This window comes from Lytechinus variegatus, chromosome 2 (genome assembly GCF_018143015.1).
Source record: "Lytechinus variegatus isolate NC3 chromosome 2, Lvar_3.0, whole genome shotgun sequence".
Taxonomy (NCBI): domain Eukaryota; kingdom Metazoa; phylum Echinodermata; class Echinoidea; order Temnopleuroida; family Toxopneustidae; genus Lytechinus; species Lytechinus variegatus.
In genome coordinates this window covers 55453740-55477144 of record NC_054741.1, presented here as the reverse complement: position 1 = coordinate 55477144, position 23405 = coordinate 55453740, and the positions used below count along the sequence as shown (strand labels likewise).

Below are 23405 nucleotides of genomic sequence, written 5' to 3'. Positions count from 1 at the left end.
ATTCTGTCATAAATTTTCTTTTCATTGGATAGATCAGACCCAAACCCAAGAATATATGTGTAAAGATTACCCACATATTTAATTTTTTTTTATTCCCAGGACTTTTTCAAAGTGTTAACTATTTTTTGATACGCATTGTATTGAATGTGATGAGACCATTATTTATCTACAAATAATGATATAATGGTTTTTAATATCAATGATATAATATATAATTTACTTAAATAATATTTCTTCAAACGGCACCCCATAGATGAATCATTTTTCTTCAGGGTCATCGTTTTAAATATTATGTGTATCCTAGAAGTCAATGGAAGTAGTTAAAAAAAGAAAAGTGGCGCGGAAGTCCATGGAAGATTTAAAATAGAATAGGGTATAATAAAAACAAACACAAGTTTCAAATCAGACTCCTCTCCGCTGCGACGTCTGAACGGTCTGAACTACCATATGTTATTACATTTCCCAATGCCTAGTCTCCTCGCAACTCTATGCAGTCGTTCCTTCACATAATCATAGAATTTGTAGTCGTATTTCATCCGCTCTTTTAAAATTGAATACGTTTCCTTAGAGGGCCGCTTCTTATAGCTTGTTTTGAATTTCGTCATCGGTTGATCTATAACAAGAAAAGGAAAATGGGCCTTCGTTTGAATTGAGTATAATAGGCTTACTTACGTGCAAAAGAGAGTCACAAAATTGTCAATTTTCATCTATAGCCTGACACCAGTAGATTTCAAAAGGATTTATCGTATATATCCCCCGATGTGTTTATAGACTGGTTTCGACCCAGTACTCTATTTGCCAATATTATTTTCGCTTGTTTCTTCCTTCCCCCTCTTCTCGTTTTTATCTCTTCTAACCGCCCTTTCACATGGTGAAAAAAATCATAACTTGAATGATGATTCCAATGAAAAATAAGGATAATGACGAATTTTAGCACGTGTGAAACCAAACTAGAACATATGTTGTTTGAAGGTTTGCATGGTGGCATTATTGCTGATGTGGTTCACGGTACACCATGTGGAGTGTTATAGAAACAGTGGATAGAAGGAGAGAAGAAGTGGATAGGCGAGAAAGTGGAGATTTGAGAGTAGAGTATTCTTTCTTGAAAATAGTCCTGAAAAGGACTGTAAACCAGAAGGAATGTTGAGTGAGAACAGCTTGAGTAGTAGAGCTGATGAGGAGATGCTGGCTTGAGTCGGCGAGTAGAGATGATGAGTAGTAGAGAGACTCGACGTTTCGGACAGGTTGACTGTCCGTCTTCAGGAGTGAGTGTTCGCTCGGCGTGCGGCGGTACTTGTGGCGTGCGGGCTGACGTCGTAGGTGGCGCTCTGTGCGTGGGTCGGCGGTTTTGGCGGGAAACGAGTGGGCGTGGTATGCGGACGCGGTGAGTAGACGGCGGCGTGAGTTACGGCGGCGTGTGTGTGTGTCGGCGGTGTGGTAGGTACATCAATGGTGGCGTTCTGTGCGTGTTGGTCGGCGGACTCGTCGGGTAAGCTTCGGCGGGAGTGAGTGGGTGGCCTGGTGTACGGATGAGATGTTGGGTCGTCGGCGGAGGTTGTAGCGAGGTGTCGGTGGCGGCGGTGTGTGCGTCGGCGGAGTCCCTGGTTGAGTTGGTGATGCAATCAGACTGCTGTGTTGGGTAGGAGGGCTCGGTGGGGTGACGGTGGACGGCGGGTTGTTTGTGGATTGGTTAGAAGTTTGATGGTGACGTAGGATTGGATGCCAGATGCTGTTGATGTGGAGGCCAGGCAGGGTCTTGAGGCACAGTGTTGTGTTGATGTATCTCAATGGCTTCCCTGACCCTTCTGCAGGGTATTCCAGTGCCGGATGTTGGTGATAAGGTGGCTCTTCTCCCATTCTATGCGGTGATTCTCTTGTTGTGCGTGCTTGACGATGGCAGATCGCGGTCCCAGTCGCTGCGTCGGTTGAGGGTCTTGTGTTCCTTGAGTCTGGTGTCGAAGTCTCGGCCGGTTTCTCCAATGTAGACTTTGCCGCAGTCGCAGGGGATCTTGTAGACGCCTGATTGCTTGTTGGATGGGTGCTTGTCCTTATGAGAGTGAAGGATGGAGTGTAGCTTACGAGAGGATTGGTGTCTGACGAGGATGTTGGCAGAGTGAAGTATGCGTTGTAGTCGGTGTGAAGTCTTGCCAATGTAGGGAAGTACTATGGTGGCGACGGGCTTAGTTTCGGATGGGTTTTCGGTGCTGTTTGTGCTGGGTTGGTGGCTGGATGGTTCACCAGCGTACCTGTAGACCAAGCATGTGACATCATCAAGCAACGCCTGATCACCGACCCAGACCTAGCATCCAGAACCAATCTCACACCAGACCAGATCCACGACCTCCTCCTCACCTGTCTCAACTCCAACTCCTTCAAATGGCGCAACAACTACAAGGAGCAGCCATGGGTTCACCTCTCTCACCAATCATCGCTAACATCTTCATGGAACATTTCGAGCACCAAGCACTCAAGACTGCGGACAAACCTCCTTCACTCTGGCTCCGCTACGTCGACGACACCTTTGTCATCTGGCCGCACAGCACACCCGACCTTCACCAGTTTCTCAACCACCTCAACAACCAGCACCCCAGCATCAAGTTCACCATGGAGACCCAACGCGACAACTCAATTCCATTTCTAGACGTTCTCATCACTAAGACACCGTCTGGATTCCCATCTCACCAGGTGTACCGAAAACCTACCCACACAGACCGCTACCTCAACTTCCGCTCACACCACCACCCGTCCATCCACCAATCAGTCGCCGACACTCTCGTCAGACGAGCCCACCAACTCAGCGACAAGGCACACTTACATCAAGAACTCAAGCACGTGACCAATGCACTCACCACCATCAACCATTACCCCAGAAGAAGGATCAACACTCAACCATCCAGCCACCAACCCAGCACCAACAGCACCGAAAACCCATCCGAAACCAAGCCCGTCGCCACCATAGTACTTCCCTACATTGGCAAGACTTCACACCGACTACAACGCATACTTCACTCTGCCAACATCCTCGTCAGACACCAATCCTCTCGTAAGCTACACTCCATCCTTCACTCTCATAAGGACAAGCACCCATCCAACAAGCAACCAGGCGTCTACAAGGTCCCCTGCGACTGCGGCAAAGTCTACATTGGAGAAACCGGCCGAGACTTCGACACCAGACTCAAGGAACACAAGACCCACCACCGACGCAGCGACTGGGACCGATCTGCCATCGTCAAGCACGCACAACAAAAGAATCACCGCATAGAATGGGAGAAGAGATACATCAACACAACACTGTGCCTCAAGACCCTGCACTGATAGAAAAAATAAAAGAAGTTCCTGCAGCAGAGTCTCGAGAACACCTGTAATCTTACCGAATTGCGTAATCTTACAGGAAATTGGTAAAAAACCCGTGATTTTACAGAAAATAAACAGAAGATTTTGTAGAAAGCAATAACAGAATCATTCTGTAAATTCATAAAACAAGAATTTTTCTGCAATTTAACAGAACAGGTCTGTTTAAAAAGGGGAAAAGGGTGTTTTATTCAAGGAAATTTGTAAGATTCCATACATCAAATACCAATTTCCTGTAAGATTACGCAATTCGGTAAGATTACAGGTGTTCTCGAGACTCTGCTGCAGGAACTTCTTTTATTGTTTCTAACAGTGTGGCCTCCACATCAACAGCATCTAGCATCCAATCCTACGCCACCATCAAACTTCAAACCAATCCACAAACAACCCGCCGTCCACCATCACCCCACCGAGCCCTCCTACCCAACACAGCAGTCTGATTGCATCACCAACTCAACCAGGGACTCCGCCGACGCACACACCGCCGCCACCGACACCTCGCTACAACCTCCGCCGACGACCCAACACCTCATCCGTACACCAGGCCACCCACTCACTCCCGCCGAAGCTTACCCGACGAGTCCGCCGACCAACACGCACAGAACGCCACCATTGATGTACCTACCACACCGCCGACACACACACACGCCGCCGTAACTCACGCCGCCGTCTACTCACCGCGTCCGCATACCACGCCCACTCGTTTCCCGCCAAAACCGCCGACCCACGCACAGAGCGCCACCTACGACGTCAGCCCGCACGCCATAAGTACCGCCGCACGCCGAGCGAACACTCACTCCTGAAGACGGACAGTCAACCTGTCCGAAACGTCGAGTCTCTCTACTACTCATCATCTCTACTCGCCGACTCAAGCCAGCATCTCCTCATCAGCTCTACTACTCAAGCTGTTCTCACTCAACATTCCTTCTGGTTTACAGTCCTTTTCAGGACTATTTTCAAGAAAGAATACTCTACTCTCAAATCTCCACTTTCTCGCCTATCCACTTCTTCTCTTCTTCTATCCACTGTTCCTATAACACTCCACATGGTGTACCGTAAACTAGAACATGATTAAAATCACGAACTCCAGCAATTATCATTACAATGATTTAAGATTCACGTGTGAAAAGGACCTAAATCGTTTTCTTTTTATCCATTTTAAATCATCATGCGATCCACTGAAATGTAAAAAGACGGATAATATAACTATAAAACACTTCATTCACCTTGATTTTTCACTCAAATTCCAATATTCCAAAATAATTATTTGAATATATGCTCTTATCATTAAATAACCGAGAGATTTTAGACCATGCAAAATAATAAAAAAGAAGACACTGTTTATATTATATATGTTTTATAATTACATACTTTTGTTCTCCTCATATATTTTCGCTGCTCCTCCAAATGTTCCCGGAAGTAGTTTTTCGAAGACAGCCATGGAGAGGTCATATTCCTCCATCACACCAATCACGAGAAACTTGTCGACGTTACGTTTTGCTTCCTCGAAAGCAAAGGAAGGGGATTTACTAGGGAAGCAAAATGAATTATAAGATATCTTTTAGATTTTTTAACAGGTCTAACTTTATTGGAAAAAATGGATATTGTGAATTATGTTGGAGTATCGATATTCCACAAAAAAGTATGGTGACCTTTTCAATATATAAAAATTAATACATCAAGCGTTGTTTTTCTTTATTTAATCAGTGTTAATAATTATTATAAATATAGGGGTAGATATACCTACAACCGCGGGCGTATCCACAAAATGATGTAATATACATATTGCGAAATAAGCTGAGTGTACATTCTAGTCTCCCCTTCGCAACGCACTCATCAAGCGTCTGAAAAAGATACGGAAAGAAAAGGCGGAGAAAAGGCAAAGTTTAAAAGGAGTTAGGGTGAAAATACCCACATAGAAATGCACGAATGACGTTACAAATCAGGTAAAACATACAAAAACAATATTGAAACCCTAAAATAATGATCAATAATTAGCAGAGTACCCTTAACGAGAATTTTTCACGTTTTTCCCACCATGAACAAAAATTCTTCAAATATTGCATTTTCAAGATTTTGACAAAACCTTGTTTTGATTTGATTTGATTTTTCTTCTACATGACAGTATAATATAACACAGAAATAACAAATATATACTGACAATAAATCAGGCATATATCATTTAGCATAAAATTAGTAGCAGAATATGGATTGCCATTGTAAGCAAAAAAATGTTTGAAAATATGACAAACCGAAACATAATTAACCATATAATCATATGAGCAGAATAGCTAATGAATATATAATGATAAATGAAGATGAATAGAATAGAATAGAAATGGTTTATTTGAACAAAAAAATCATTTGCGGCCCAAAGTCCGAATTACAGATTTTCAGACAAATACAAAAATATACATAAAAATTACAACATAATGAAAAGCGGGAATTAGAAACACAATCCAAAATACGTGAAAAAATCACATGCCTGAGGTAAATACATACATACATACGTTATTGCCAAATCAATCATCATTGTAATACAATCATTTTATAACCATTTACTATTTGATTCATTATCAAAATTAATCTAAGATTTCATTATCATTATTTTTATCATTACTATTAATATCATATTTAATTATCTTTTTATTACTCACATTATCATCACAAAAATTGAGTATTGCACATAAAGAAACATTGACGCATTGTATTACACTCATCAAAAAATAAATGATGATGATGGTGTTGATGATGATGATGGTGGTGGTAGTGGTGACGGTGGTGGTGGTGTATCATAATATAAAGTTGAAATTTATCCCTATCCTCCGTATTGTGGCAATCATCACACACTTTCCCCGCTCGGTCGTAACAAAACCCGACCCTTTTTCTTGCTTTTAGGATGAGCATGATGTCCCCGATTGGTTGAAGAAACAGCTAGGGTCACGCCATAGAGACATCTCTATGGGTCACGCCTACAATTGGAGGTTATCACGTGACTCGACAAAAAGAAGTTTTACGATACATCACGTGACAAATATTAAAATTTGAATATCGGACACAGTTCTCATCATGATGATCGAACGGTTAAACAAGCGCATGTATGAATGCACATTAATTTGCACAATGATTAAGTCATTTTAAAGATGTCTTTCGGTTGCATGTGGAACTGGATGCGTTTTGTCAATTTTTTAGTGATTATTATGTTACCAACATCCTAACAACACAGACGAATTGATTTTATTTTAGAAGTTTAATATTACAGGTGTAGTTTGAGCACAATTTAAAAACAAACTGCTGAACCGAGCATTAAAGTAGACACCCGAAGAATCAAAAGTATTTCATAATGCCTTTTTGTGGTCATCATTGTAAAGGAGAAGTATTACTAATCAGATATATAACTTCACTTTACAAAATAGTGATTAGAGTTTGCAGAAATCAGCTCTCAAAAATGATTTATTTTCATGCCATATTTCTGCCTTCCACCGTCCTCTTGCGAGCTCCAGCTGAGTGACGTCACACAATGAGCAGTGAGTAGCTGAGCTGACAGCAGCCCATTGAGGACGATCTTTCCAATCAGCGTTTTTTGCTCTCAGAATTGTTTATTCCTCACAAGATTGGTCTTGTTATATAGATAAAAGTTTGAATTTACTGAACTGAGTGAAATAAAGTGCACATTTAACGTATTTTGGTAACCGATATTTAGCTTAGAAAAAACGATTTTTTTTTCAAGAAATATATGTGAATAAACAAAGCATATTTTCACTTAGAAATCACACTTGCGTCACATTAATATTATAATCAATATAAAGCATAGACATTCTTCTTCACGACTGAAGAAACAAATATGAAATTTCATAACGTAGCAAAGTCAGGAACCACAAAATAACACGGCAATATCCATCGCGAAATGACTGAAATATTATTGCAGTTGAATTGCCGAAACATGACTAATCCACAGCGGCGAGCGGACGTTGTTTCATATATCTTAAAAATCCACTCATGGGTGGTGAAATGGACTATGGCCAAACGTGTCGGCCATTGTTTTGTCGTGTGCGAGGGCCCTGGTTCAAAACTCGGATTTCTCCGGGTTTTTTTTAATTCCTTCCCGTCCCTACCCAGCTTTCTTTTTCTCTTTTTATTTTCTTGTGAAATCCTATTCAGACCTGTATTTATCAAATCTTACTTCTTAATTGCTGCTTTTGATTTTCAAGTTCTTGCTCAGATTCTATTCTTATTTGGGCCGGGAGGGGTAGGAATGAGTTAAAAGTCAAGTCCACATCAACTAAAAATTATTTGAATAGAGTAATTTCCCTTGTTGTTTTTACTCAAAACAGTCATACACAAAAGAATGATATGCAAATTAGAGTTGATTATGTCACATCACATTCGTTTCAAATTTTTTGTGCATTATATTTTTTATTCTTTGCCGAATTGACGATAGGAAACACTTCATCCGATCACAATAGGTTACATTTACGGAACTGCAACTCTAAATGTTATTTGGAGGAATTAAAATCCCTCCAAAAATTTCTTAAAGAAAATAATTAGAAAATTTAATAGTTAATCTACATGTCAAATACATATATCAAACAACAAAATACAAAAGAACTTAGTGCGTGTGACATAATCGGTTAGTGTAATTTGCACATCGACACAGATGAGCATATCATCGTTCTATAAATTAGGCAAAATTTCTCAATGTTAAGATAATAATCATTTAAATTTGAATAAAAGTTTTTATGAAATTTCCAGCAATATGTTATTATTTTTCTTTAAATTCAAATGAATTTTTGATTGCGTGGACTTCTCCTTTACTCTAAATGTTGGGAATGCATGGCAATATTTATCCAGAAACAAAATTGTCTTAGAATATAAAAATCAGTAAATGGACACATTTTCACTTTTCTTTCATCCAGGCCACTTCCTCACATCCACCAGGCTTACAGTGTTATAACAAAAATGATGAACCATCACACAACAGCACACATTCACAGTGCTTCACAATTAATATTTCACTTCTGTTCATACATGCAATAAATATTGTGGAAAACAAATAAAAGGCATACCCATATTCAAATACCGTTTAAATGGACAAATATATTATACCTTTCGAGAAAAATCAGCACATTAGATATCTGATAACAAAACATAATTATGGGGCACAGCACTGCAAGAAACTTATGTTAAATTGCAAAACAAATTCAAGCTTAATGAGGTCGGGTTGCAATCGCCATTCAACTACACGTTTGTGTTTAATCAAAGGACTTACCCTTGATTTGGGACGTGTGATTGAGTAGAAAATTTCTCGCAAAATGCCCTAGTAACATTAAAACTGTTCTTTCATCTTAAATTGTGTGTTCTTATTTTTGACAAGCTGTATTCCTGTCCAAGTCAAATTTCTTAGTTCTCTCCAAAACTGTGCTCAAAATTGTTTCCAAGATCGATAAAGATAAATTTTCTGTTGTATCATTTTCAGTCTAAAACTTGCAAACCGTAGCTCCTGGAAAGAGTGAAGAAAAAAATGGCTACATCCAAATTATAGACATAGTAAAAGGACATGATGGAATCTCCCAGATTGAAGTAGCGAGCAGAGACCAGAAGTCACCAGAGTCAGCAAGATCTGTGTGTAGAAGAGAGAAAAAAAAAGAAAGTTTTAATAATCAAATCAAAGTATGAATTTTATTATCTTGATGATTGATGACGTGCGGTGACATGTAATTCCCGGTCAACGACAAATAATAGTAGGTTTAGACTGTGAAAAGTTCCACTCAGAACACTGGTGCTCTACCTCAAGTGATGTTTGTGTAGGCCCCATTCCCCTCCACTTCACTAGCGCTACACTACCGTACATGTACACCACACCTACCCGGGAGGCATGTGTAGGCAGTGCGTAGCGGTAGTGACGTGGAGACTACACGAACATCACTTGAGGTACGTTGCTCTCTGTGTCATTACAAAGAGTGCATTTATCTTCATTGTTGAAGGCATTATGCATACATGTATGCAGCAGCACTCAAATCAGAAAGGAACACCAGAAAATAATTTCGGCCAGGAATCACGGTAACCGCTGCTGAAAATTTGTCTGGCTTCATATGACATCGGCATTATCGTGATATAATTCCGAGTATAATAAAATCTTAATTACACATTCTGAAACAGTGGATTTCTTAGTCCAACCAAGCAAAGCCATGGTCCATGCCAGTGCTCCTTGAAATAATTTATTTGCCTGAGTCCTGATCAGTTTATTTAGAAATCTGAAGAAAAAATCTGCTGCAAGTGCAATTGTTCAAAAACATTATTTCTAAAAATAAAATAAAGACTTATTTTAATCAAAATGCATGATCATGATGATTCTAAATTTATATCAGATCTGTATCTGTCATCTGACCTGAATGCATCGTCAGAACAAGTACAGTTTCCAAACATGCTTACCTTGACTGTTGTGGATGGATCAAACAGCAACATCGACAGCGAGTACTGGGTCCATACAGCTCGCAGTTTTTCAATAAACACAGTGAATGGACAGTGGAGTGGAGCAACACAGTCACAAGATTTTAGACTGTCGAGTGGACGAAATCGGGGCTTTACAGTACACAATTCAATAAAAACGGTCAAAGTAACAGAGTTCTGGTTCCCTTATAGTCTGAAGATGTTGAAAACAGAAATCGGATATCACAATACATGAAGAAAACATTAAATTCGAAGAAAAATAGAGATTCAGGAAGGTGAATCAGTGTCTTCTGCACAGAGAGATGATGTGCGAGTCGATCATGTGACGTCATTATTCTCTACTGTTTTCGACCGCGTGAGACGTCTGTGTGGGGCGGCTGGGGGCTGAGAAGGGCTAAGATATAATTTTATTTCTCCCCGATTTCACTATCGTCGTCGAGACTTCTCGCGTTAAGTTGAGATAGTGAGCGGTGTGGCGTTAAGTTTTTTCAATCAATTGGATAAGTTGCACTAAATCTTTGCTATAGTCACGTGGTTTAAGAAAAAAATCGCTCCGTTATTGTTGTATTAATATTCTTACCTCATTTGGAAGTGCCATGTTGGACTCTGTTTTGATATTTTTCCTGAGTTTTTCTTTGCTCATGTCCAAATCACCATGTCTTATGAAGTAAAAATGAGATTCAAATCGATCAATGGGGTCCCGGATCATGCTCATCAGAATAGGTTTCTTCGATGAACTGGCGAGAAACAAAGAGAGAAGAATATGAAACTTCTAGACCGGCAATGTCTGTACATGTACTAGTATTGTATTTTATACATTTTGATACACAATGGGCGCCGACATAATAATAATAATATAGGGTATTTATATTGCGCACATATCCACCTTATTAAGTGCTCAAGGCGCTCCTATATTACCCGGCTAGGCTAGGCGTTCATAGCGCACACAGCTTTTTGGAATTACTTCCTACCGGTACCCATTTACCTCACCTGGGTTGAGTGCAGCACATTGTGGATCAGTTTCTTGCTGAAGGAAATTACGACATGGCTGGGATTCGAACCCACGACCCTCTGTTTCAAAGTCCGAAGACTAATCCACTTGGCCACAACGCTCCACAGGATGCGTTGAATATGAATGGGCACATATTTTTCGCCCCTACCCGTGCCCGCCCCCCCCCCCCCTCAATCTTTTACCCGTCTCCCCCACCTTCCTGTCCTCTTTTTAATGTCACAGACTTTTGCAAGAAGTTTTTCCGTTACTTTCTACGCGTAACTCCGAACAAATGTAAAAATTAAATGTAAAAAAGAAAATTAAAATAAAATAAGGTGACCGTAGGGCGTTGTGGAGTGCACCTGCAATCCAAGATTTACTGAGGGAATTACAAATAGATGCAGATGTTCGAGGTTTGATCTTTCACCTATAGACTTGTCTTATTTTTCTTTTTCTCTAAAAAGTTCTTATTTGGGTTTGATTACCCCTATTTTGTCCCTGTATAGCGGATTATTTAAACAAAGTTATTGAAGGCGTAAATCGGTGTTTATCTCATCACCGTATTTTATCTGGTCATATTGAAATAGGTATAAAACCTTACCTCTTCATGTTGATATAGCGGTAATGACCATGTAGGATAGCACCATCTTCTGCTTCAAGTAGCTTGGATGAAAGATGTGTCCTCTGAAAATGTAGAAATGTGGATTACCAGAGATGTTGTGTTAAAAACCACTGTTTTAGACCATCCTAGTAAGTCAGGACCGCGGGGGGCTGGGGGGCTTCAGCCCCACCCCCCACGTACTCTTTTCCAAAACTGTGTACAAAAACGTAGAAATTACCATAATATTGTGATTTTTGCATGGTCAGCCCCCTCGGGGTCCACTCGCCAGTCATAAGGACCACTGGTCATAATACCCGCTAGTTATAAGGACCGCTAGTCATAATAGTCATAAGGGTCGCTATTTATAAGGGGCTTTGTTCATAGAGGTCGCTAGTCATAATCAACGATGGGGGTCGCCATTCATAATCAAACATGAGGGTCGCTAGTCATAATAAAGGAAGAGGGTCGCCAGTCATAAGGAGGAAAAAGGATCGTTGATCATAAGGGTCGCCATTCATAATAGGGGATGAGGGTCACCAGTCATAATAGTAGAAGGGGTTCGCCAGTCATAATAATGGATGAGGGTCGCCAGTCATAATAGTAGAAGGGGTTCGCCAGTCATAATAATGGATGAGGGTCGCCAGTCATAATAGTAGAAGGGGTTCGCCAGTCATAATGATGGATGAGGGTCGCCAGTCATAATAGTGGATGAGGGTCGCCAGTCATAATAATGGATGAGGGTCGCCAGTCATAATAATGGATGAGGGTCGCTATTCATAATAATGGATGAGGGTCGCCAGTCATAATAGTAGAAGGGGTTCGCCAGTCATAATAATGGATGAGGGTCGCCAGTCATAATAGTGGATGAGGGTCGCCAGTCATAATAATGGATGAGGGTCGCCAGTCATAATAATGGATGAGGGTCGCTATTCATAATAATGGATGGGGATCGCCAGTCATAATAGTGGATGAGGGTCGCCAGTCATAAAAGTAGAAGGGGTTCGCCAGTCATAATAATGGATGAGGGTCGCCAGTCATAATAGTAGAAGGGGTTCGCCAGTCATAATAATGGATGAGGGTCGCCAGTCATAATAATGGATGAGGGTCGCTATTCATAACAATGGATGGGGATCGCCAGTCATAATAGTGGATGAGGGTCGCCAGTCATAATAATGGATGAGGGTCGCCAGTCATAATAATGGATGAGGGTCGCTATTCATAATAATGGATGAGGGTCGCCAGTCATAATAGTAGAAGGGGTTCGCCAGTCATAATAATGGATGAGGGTCGCCAGTCATAATAGTGGATGAGGGTCGCCAGTCATAATAATGGATGAGGGTCGCCAGTCATAATAATGGATGAGGGTCGCTATTCATAATAATGGATGGGGATCGCCAGTCATAATAGTGGATGAGGGTCGCCAGTCATAAAAGTAGAAGGGGTTCGCCAGTCATAATAATGGATGAGGGTCGCCAGTCATAATAGTAGAAGGGGTTCGCCAGTCATAATAATGGATGAGGGTCGCCAGTCATAATAATGGATGAGGGTCGCTATTCATAACAATGGATGGGGATCGCCAGTCATAATAGTGGATGAGGGTCGCTATTCATAATAATGGATGCGGATCGCCAGTCATAATAGTGGATGAGGGTCGCCAGTCATAATAGTAGAAGGGGTTCGCCAGTCATAATAGTAGAAGGGGGTCGCCAGTCATAATAATGGATGAGGGTCGCTATTCATAATAATGGATGGGGATCGCCAGTCATAATAATGGATGAGGGTCGCCAGTCATAATAGTAGAAGGGGTTCGCCAGGCATAATAATGGATGAGGGTCGCCAGTCACAAAAGTAGAAGGGGTTCGCCAGTCATAATAATGGATGAGGGTCGCTATTCATAATAGTAGAAGGGGTTCGCCAGTCATAATAATGGATGAGGGTCGCCAGTCATAATAGTAGAAGGGGTTCGCCAGTCATAATAATGGATCAGGGTCGCTATTCATAATAATGGATGGGGATCGCCAGTCATAATAGTGGATGAGGGTCGCCAGTCATAATAGTAGAAGGGGTTCGGCAGTCATAATAATGGATGAGGGTCGCCAGTCACAAAAGTAGAAGGGGTTCGCCAGTCATAATAATGGATGAGGGTCGCTATTCATAATAATGGATGGGGATCGCCAGTCATAATAGTGGATGAGGGTCGCCAGTCATAAAAGTAGAAGGGGTTCGCCAGTCATAATAATGGATGAGGGTCGCCAGTCATAATAGTAGAAGGGGTTCGCCAGTCATAATAATGGATGAGGGTCGCCAGTCATAATAATGGATGAGGGTCGCTATTCATAACAATGGATGGGGATCGCCAGTCATAATAGTGGATGAGGGTCGCTATTCATAATAATGGATGGGGATCGCCAGTCATAATAGTGGATGAGGGTCGCCAGTCATAATAATGGATGAGGGTCGCCAGTCATAATAGTAGAAGGGGTTCGCCAGTCATAATAGTAGAAGGGGGTCGCCAGTCATAATAATGGATGAGGGTCGCTATTCATAATAATGGATGGGGATCGCCAGTCATAATAGTGGATGAGGGTCGCCAGTCATAATAGTAGAAGGGGTTCGCCAGTCATAATAATGGATGAGGGTCGCCAGTCACAAAAGTAGAAAGGGTTCGCCAGTCATAATAATGGATGAGGGTCGCTATTCATAATAGTAGAAGGGGTTCGCCAGTCATAATAATGGATGAGGGTCGCCAGTCATAATAGTAGAAGGGGTTCGCCAGTCATAATAATGGATGAGGGTCGCTATTCATGATAATGGATGAGGGTCGCCAGTCATAATAATGGATGAGGGTCGCTATTCATAATAATGGATGGGGATCGCCAGTCATAATAGTGGATGAGGGTCGCCAGTCATAATAGTAGAAGGGGTTCGCCAGTCATAATAATGGATGAGGGTCGCCAGTCACAAAAGTAGAAGGGGTTCGCCAGTCATAATAATGGATGAGGGTCGCTATTCATAATAATGGATGGGGATCGCCAGTCATAATAGTGGATGAGGGTCGCCAGTCATAAAAGTAGAAGGGGTTCGCCAGTCATAATAATGGATGAGGGTCGCCAGTCATAATAGTAGAAGGGGTTCGCCAGTCATAATAATGGATGAGGGTCGCCAGTCATAATAATGGATGAGGGTCGCTATTCATAACAATGGATGGGGATCGCCAGTCATAATAGTGGATGAGGGTCGCTATTCATAATAATGGATGGGGATCGCCAGTCATAATAGTGGATGAGGGTCGCCAGTCATAATAGTAGAAGGGGTTCGCCAGTCATAATAGTAGAAGGGGGTCGCCAGTCATAATAATGGATGAGGGTCGCTATTCATAATAATGGATGGGGATCGCCAGTCATAATAGTGGATGAGGGTCGCCAGTCATAATAGTAGAAGGGGTTCGCCAGTCATAATAATGGATGAGGGTCGCCAGTCACAAAAGTAGAAGGGGTTCGCCAGTCATAATAATGGATGAGGGTCGCTATTCATAATAGTAGAAGGGGTTCGCCAGTCATAATAATGGATGAGGGTCGCCAGTCATAATAGTAGAAGGGGTTCGCCAGTCATAATAATGGATCAGGGTCGCTATTCATAATAATGGATGAGGGTCGCCAGTCATAATAATGGATGAGGGTCGCTATTCATAATAATGGATGGGGATCGCCAGTCATAATAGTGGATGAGGGTCGCCAGTCATAATAGTAGAAGGGGTTCGCCAGTCATAATAATGGATGAGGGTCGCCAGTCACAAAAGTAGAAGGGGTTCGCCAGTCATAATAATGGATGAGGGTCGCTATTCATAATAATGGATGAGGGTCGCTATTCATAATAATGGATGGGGATCGCTAGTCATAATAGTGGATGAGGGTCGCCAGTCATAATATCAGAAGGGGTTCGCCAGTCATAATAATGGATGAGGGTCGCCAGTCATAATAGTAGAAGGGGTTCGCCAGTCATAATAATGGATGAGGGTCGCCAGTCATAATAGTAGAAGGGGTTCGCCAGTCAAAATAATGGATGAGGGTCGCCAGTCATAATAGTAGAAGGGGTTCGCCAGTCATAATAGTGGATGAGGGTCGCCAGTCATAATAATGGATGAGGGTCGCCAGTCATAATAGTGGATGAGGGTCGCTATTCATAATAGTGGATGAGGGTCGCCAGTCATAATAGTAGAAGGGGTTCGCCAGTCATAATAATGGATGAGGGTCGCCAGTCATAAAAGTAGAAGGGGTTCGCCAGTCATAATAATGGATGAGGGTCGCCAGTCATAATAGTAGAAGGGGTTCGCCAGTCATAATAATGGATCAGGGTCGCCAGTCATAATAATGGATGAGGGTCGTTATTCATAATAATGGATGGGGATCGCCAGTCATAATAGTGGATGAGGGTCGCCAGTCATAATAATGGATGAGGGTCGCTATTCATAATAATGGATGGGGATCGCCAGTCCTAATAGTAGAAGGGGTTCGCCAGTCATAATAATGGATGAGGGTCGCCAGTCATAAAAGTAGAAGGGGTTCGCCAGTCATAATAATGGATGAGGGTCGCCAGTCATAATAATGGATGAGGGTCGCTATTCATAATAATGGATGGGGATCGCCAGTCATAATATTGGATGAGGGTCGCCAGTCATAATAGTAGAAGGGGTTCGCCAGTCATAATAATGGATGAGGGTCGCCAGTCATAATAGTAGAAGGGGTTCGCCAGTCATAATAATGGATGAGGGTCGCCAGTCATAATAGTAGAAGGGGTTCGCCAGAGTGGTTAAAAGGGTAAGCTTTGGTCAAAATTTGGCCAAAATGGCGCGAGTACGGTCAATAAGAGTGATATTTTTGGAATCAGCGCAAAATTTTACCGCGGATAAGCTTGTTAAACTTTCCCCACCCAAAATTTTGAATAAAGCCCCCCTATCTCCTACACAAATATCTTCTCCCTCGATCACATACACACACCCCATCCTCAATCACAGCTCTCATGCTGATAATTTCGTCTTATATCATATTAAAGATTAACTAAAAAAAAGTACATATAGAGTAAAGACATTTTTCTCTTTAAAAAATCTTTAATGAAAAAGACGGCTTTTAGAAAATACTGTGGTACAGGTTTAGGTCCAAACTATCCAAACTTTGCATATATTCAAAGTAGATTTCCTTGATATTGGAATTATGCACAATCTACACCTTTTCCCCAAGACATAACCAATTGCATTTTCTAATATATACATTACACCCCGGCCCCTGCATATACTGTATAAAAAAATCATACGGACATGTCAAACAAAATGTTGTAAGAAACAAGTGATTTTATATGATGAATTAAAACATAATTATTTCAATATTGGGTGTCATGAACATCCCATATGTTAAGGTTTTAATGTCTTAAATTTCCATGATTATCGATGTTAATCTAAAGGATGATAATTTAATAAATTAATATTGCACACATTCTTACAAAATGTGTTCACTTGGTTAATTGCACTGTGATGAATTAAGACTATCATGATTATCAAAACATTTTAAACTAGTGTCTGAAGCCAGTGCGTTTGTGTGTAAACGTCTCTCCCATGTATCATAGATGCAGGCTATGTTACAATGGAAAACACTCCGTCCCTCGGATAGGACGTTAAATGGAGGCCCCGTGTAGAGGAGAGTCACCACCTTTGCACGTTAAGAACCCATTGCACTATTCATATAACAGTAGGGGGAAACCCCGCCGGTAGTGGTCCACCTGCCATTCCCCCCCAATCAGTTATATCGGGAGGAGAGACCTACGGGTCACAGTGATTCAGTTCGCTTTTCGCCTCCCAGGCACAGGTGACGCCAAATAAATAAGAATAGTAATAATATCATCATCTCTTTTACTTCCGTCGTTGACTTGTATTTTTTAAATTTCTCTTTAAAAAATGAAATCGTATTTGATGACTGGAAGTATTCAAGACTAACCCCTATTTATAATGGAAAGGGGTCAAAGGATTCATGTTCAAATAGACCAGTTCGTAGTTACTTCATGGGCAATTTTGGTCAAATGACCTTTCATTTCTTTCATCATGATAGGCAGATTTCAAAGCAAGATATTACGTAAGCTTGACTTACGTAGCAGGATGAAGAAATTGAATAGACCAGGTGACTAAAATAGCACACCAATGAACACTTAATGAAGGTATTTGTTGCATTCCTACTTTGAATGCATACTATAGCATGTTGCACAATGTACTTGACAAATTGTGAAATACCAGTCGTTCGTGGAAGCATTGTTGTTTTTTGTGGATGTAAATGAAAACAATTCAAAAGAATACGTGAATAATCAAGACATCAAAGTTGGTGCTTATCTCATTAGATCTTAAAGCACCATGTCACTTTAGTACAAATGACCTTCTTCTGATCATGCGTAGAATCTTTTGATCATGCGCAGAAAGGAACTACGAATGCCATCTTGCTAAAATTATGGATAAATTAGTTCAGAAATATCTTTATTCTTATTTAATTGACAATGGTTTGATAACTTTCACAGTGGCGTACCGTGGGTCACGGCATGGGGGGGGGGGCGCCAGCAAAATATTTGAAAAATACTGAGTGATTGCCAGTTATCATGGTTATACTGACCACAATTAGACCACAAACAGCGAGATTTTAAGAAATGTATTTTAGGAATCCACTTAGAGTATGCATATCTCACCATAGTCATCTTATGCAAGTGCTAAGCGCTTGCTGATTTTATTAGAATTACATCTGAACACATGAAACACTTTTTGCAGTCATTGCAATTATGATTATCATACGCATCTGACAAATATTGCGAGCGCAAAGCGCGAGCTGAAAATTTAAATAATATAGACCTGAAGTGGGGCATTCTAAGGTTTCTTTGTAGGAATTAACTAGGACCATATACGTATTTCATTAACCAAATCATGCGAGCGAGAGCTGAAATTTTTTGATATTCAGATTAGAAGAAGGGATATTTTAAAGACAGATTTTAGAAATTCATGAAGAGCTGTCATATCTCACCAATCCACTAAAGCGAACGTAGAAGACCTTAACATGGGGCAATCACTTTTTTAATCTTAAAAAAGAAGCTATGTCACTAAATAAAACAGTGATAACTCAAGTGCTAGGAAACATATTTGGTTTATATTGACTTGAAAACGGGATGTTTTAGTACAACAGGATTATATATCTCGTGAAACAGACAATGCGAGCACCAGGAACAATGAAGACGTAGGCCCTGGGCAAATTATGTTTCATAAAGGTATGATTACAATGTTTATTATGTAATGTAACAATTATCATATAATATAACATTATAATGAATAATATTTTCCTCTTCCCCGCTACGTTTCTCTTCCATTCTCCCTCTTTTCTCATTTTCCCCGTTTGTTTTTTTGTTCAGCCGATTGGAGGGGGGGCGTGCCCCCCATGCCCCCCTTAGTTACGCCACTGTGTGTCCATACGGCAACCCCCTCCAATATTATCATTTTTTATCCCATCATGATGATGGTTTAATGGATTTATTATATGTTTCAATTTTTTTGACATTCCATCTTAATCCCTTCCCAAAGACCCAACATTGATGAATTTGAAGAAACCGGGGTTTCTCTTCAATGACATAAGTATTTCGTTTGGAAATGGTGAACTGGCTCTTTATTTGCATTTTATGATTAAATAATGTTTTATTTGTTTAGCGGTATTTTAGGAAGAATTTTCACCAATAGAACAATTATCTCTTGTGATTCTTTTTTCATTTCTTTCGTAAAAAGTGTGTGTGTGTGTGTGGGGGGTGTTTGTTCGGGCCATCTCCCCCTCCTTGAAGGGGGGGGGTATATCCCCATCCCCCGGGATTTACGCCAGTGCTGCTGCATGTTTGTAATATTTTTGCTGATTATGTAATTGTGTACATTTCCGATTCTCTATCTGGATGAGCGTGGGTCTAGTATTCTTCTGTATTCTATTCTTCAATAATCAAGCAGTCTTATATCATTAGTTTTGGGGTGTAACAATTTAAGGTGGGGGATGTTAACTTGTTCTGATTGGTCTATAGGTAACTGTCTATCAAACTTTCTCTGGTATAAGGGGTGTGGTGATGCTCTGTGCAAGTGACTCGGGAAGTTAGCTGACATCACTGGAGGTTGGTCATTAATGGTCAAGGTTTAGGATTTAAATGGCATTCGGGTTTTTGGATTCTTAGATGACATTGGGGGAGTTTGTAAACAAGTGAATGTGAATGACTGAAAGGATAACAGGAACTTAAATACATACTACATAAAATACTACATAACAATTCAATGCGATTTACAGGTATGTTTACATGAAATTGATAAGTGGTATATAAACAATTGTTTAAAGATCAATGTTACTAGAATAAGTATTATGCTTATTTCAACTCGTTATTCAAAAAACAAAGGGAAATTCTATATAAAGCTTAATGGCAACTCAAACAAGTTAATTCTGTAAGATATTTAGGTGTTGAAGTTAATGATAATCTCATATGAAATTTTCATGTCAAACATCTATGTAGATCAATAAGTTAAATGCTTTACGACATTTAAGTAAAACTCTTAAACCAGACTTACATAATACTTTATTGAAAAAAATAATCAGTCATGTATAGATCATGCTCGTTCCGTTTGGGGTAATTGTTCATTGAAAAACAGGGAACTTAATAGACTGCAAAGGCGAGCGGCACGTATTGTAATGAAAGAATATGATTTTCTATTAGTTGTACAGATTTAACTGAAATTATGACAATCTTTTGATACAAGGAGGGATTTTTTTAATGTATTTTAGCTTCTACCAATGTATATATGGACTTGCCTCTATTAGACTCTGTAATGATATTGAACTATTTACTGATAGACATGGATACACGTAATGCTGATTCACTGAATGCTGTATTACCTATAAGCCAAATATTGAAAGTTTCAAGCAATCCTTTAAATTTAGTGCAATAAAGACATGGAACTCCTTGTCAAATGAACTCCAGAATATTTCTAACCTCTTACATTTCAAGAGGTCGTACAAAAACAAGTATTTTTAAATTAACAGTAGACTGACCTTTTATCCATATTTTATTGTATACATGTACTTAACTGTCTAGTTAATTCTGTATTATGCTGTTGTACTCCTTTCTTTCCCCTCTCTCTCTCTCTTTCTCTCTCTCTCTCTACTTCTGCCATATACTTAACCACACTATTTCTCTTCCTGCTCTCTCTATTTTTTTGCAACTTTTATTTTAAATTAAGCATATTCAGTATTTTAACTTAATTAAGTTTGTATGCATTTTTATTGTTATTTCATATTCTTGATATAACAGGACCGTGTTGAAAAACAGTGTTTTATTTGAACATTTTATCCTGTATAAAGATGTTTTAATAAATGATTAAATAAATAAATCTATAAGAAATTTTTAACGTAAAGTCAACATTTTTCTTGCGACTTGACCTTCAATATCTTGAAATGTAATATTACTTTTCCGTGATATTCTGACTGGCCCAGGAAACCGGGACCATGAGAGGCTCAATCCCTCTCCTTGCCGTCCTTTTCAATAAACCAGTACAATGTTAACCCCCCACAAACACACACAAACATTTCGAACTTACCTAACCCGAGTCCCCCCCCCCCTCCCACTTCGAAACCATACCGCAGTCAATTTCAAAACAGCAAGTCGCCAAAGGAGAATGCATAATCATTATGGCTGGATAGGCCTACCTAATCTTATCCCAAATAATTTGATATCATAATTAATTGAGATATATACACAACAAAAAAGTAAGTCCCCCCTAAATCAAATTGTTGTAACTTTTGAACGGAATGATTTTAAGATATGATGTTTCGTAGGTGGATTTCTACACTCATTAGGCAACTCCTGGGGAAATATGAAACTGATCGGTTGAGTCATGCATGAATAATCAAAGATTGAATTAAAAATGACCATTTTTGAAAGTCACAAGAGTCGTGTTTCAGATTGTGCAAATACAATGTTGGACAAAAGTTGGTTTATAGGTGAATTTTATGGTGTTATACTGGTTTACTATCCATCATTTAGCCTCTCCACACACAATTTTGATATCGTATGTTCATGGTTAAGTGAGCACATTGTATTGCAGGGGCCGCGAAAGCGGGGGGGGGGGGGGAGGGAGTTCAGCCCCCCCCCCACTTTTTCAAAAAGCATGTACAAAAATGACCAAACGATTGTGATTTTTTGCATGGTCAGCCCCCACCCTCCCACTTTTGGCTCAGCTACCCCCAACCTCCCCCCACCCCCACTTTGAAAACCGTTCCGCGGCTCCTGTATTGTGACGTATCATCATAGGGGGTTAAGGTAGTATCATTTACAACTTGCTATAGATCATGTTAGAATTTGAAAATGTTGGTGGCTCCCCCGATTATAGGTCCCTCCCCCATTTTAAGATTCTGGGTCCACCACTAATTAAATTAAACTGATCATGAAAATTTGTTACGAAAAGAATGCATTTATGCCGTATAAAGAGTATTCATTCCTAAGTTTTCGAATGTGCTCGCTCAACCATGAAAATGTTTTAAGTTCGAAAAGTGTGTGGTGATAGAAAATATGATGGATGATAAAAAAAAACATTTGAAACCGAATTTGCCCTCAATATGCACTTTATGACCCTTTAAAATGAGTCTGTGACATTGAAAATACCAATTTTCCCACTTTGATGCGTGCTCACTCATCCATGAATAAACATATTGATTTCATTTTGCACAGAATTCTGCCCATAGGTTAATAAACATTACTGCCAAATGACATTGCTAAAGACAGCCTTGAAAAAAAAGTTCCACTATATTGAATAAGGGGTTAAGTATGCTTAAACATATGCACCCATAATGTACACAAGTCTATGAGAGAAGAAGTCAAAATTTTCACAAATATGAAATGAGGGTTTGTTTCATGGACGGTTTGTGCTACTTCTACCAACAGTTTTTTCATGAAACTACGCACATGGCTTCAGAGTAACACTATCCAAAAGGCACGCACACCAAAATAACAATTCAACACGGCACAGAGTGGGGCCAAGGCTTTGAACTTTCTTCTCATTTGCATAATTTTCGAATATTATGTGCTCACTGATGCATTAAACATCGGGATTTTCATAAACATCAAATCAAATGAACTATGCAAGGAGGTTTTTAACGGATATCCATAGTTACGAACTGCATTTTTTCCAATAACGTAAAAAAGAGAGCATCACATTCCACATGTTCATTCAAGCGTGAATGTTTAATTAAAAGCCTTTGAATCATTGAAGCAAGTTAAATGGTCGTGAACATAACGAAAAAGTTGAGAAAAGATCATTTTCAGTTACCAAAATGAAACAATAATTGTCTATGATATTTGAAAATCGTATTTTTTGTTTTTAATAAATGTTCATTTGACCGTGAAACGATGAATATTGTTGAAGATACTCTTCCCAAAAATAACTGTCATCATATTCTTTCATTCTTAGTGATATAAATGTGTAAAAAATCCAATTATTGCAAATTTGGACTTGTGTTTATTCAACCATGAAATTTAGCAAAAAAGTTGTATCGTACTTTAGAAAGTACTTTTTTACAAGCCTTCTGACTATTTTTCATGATGAGAATGTGGAATCTGCAGGGAGTCTTTTCCTTGCAGTGATACATTTTGATAGATTGCGCCAAAGTAATTAAGAAATGTGTGCAATAAATAAATCCTATTATGTCTGGCGACCCTCATCCATTATTATGACTGGTGAACCCTTTCTTATATTATGAATAGCGACCCTTATCCACTATTATGACTGGCGAACCGCATCCATTATTATGACTGGCGACCCTCATCCACTATTATGACTGGCGAACCCCATCTACTATTATGACTAGCGACCCTCATCCACTATTATGACTGGCGAACCCCATCTATTATGACTAGCGACCCTCATCTACCATTATTATGACTGGCGATCCTCATCCATTATTACGACTGGCGAAC

At 39.9% G+C, this 23405-nt stretch overlaps 1 protein-coding gene across 5 annotated transcripts in view; it reads right to left on the bottom strand.

Moving 5' to 3' along the window:
• Positions 1-51: 51 nt before the first annotated feature.
• LOC121408408 (uronyl 2-sulfotransferase-like) overlaps positions 52-23405 on the bottom strand; it is a 40041-nt gene continuing 16687 nt past the window's right edge. For all 5 annotated transcript variants that reach the window (XM_041599882.1, XM_041599878.1, XM_041599881.1 and 2 more), the window contains 5 exons: positions 11394-11476; positions 10382-10538; positions 5095-5195; positions 4723-4880; positions 52-613 (listed from right to left, as the gene is read on the bottom strand). In XM_041599882.1, coding sequence (XP_041455816.1) covers positions 441-613; positions 4723-4880; positions 5095-5195; positions 10382-10538; positions 11394-11476 — 672 coding nt within the window. In that variant the 3' untranslated portion in view covers positions 52-440. The remainder of the gene's footprint in view (positions 614-4722; positions 4881-5094; positions 5196-10381; positions 10539-11393; positions 11477-23405) is intronic.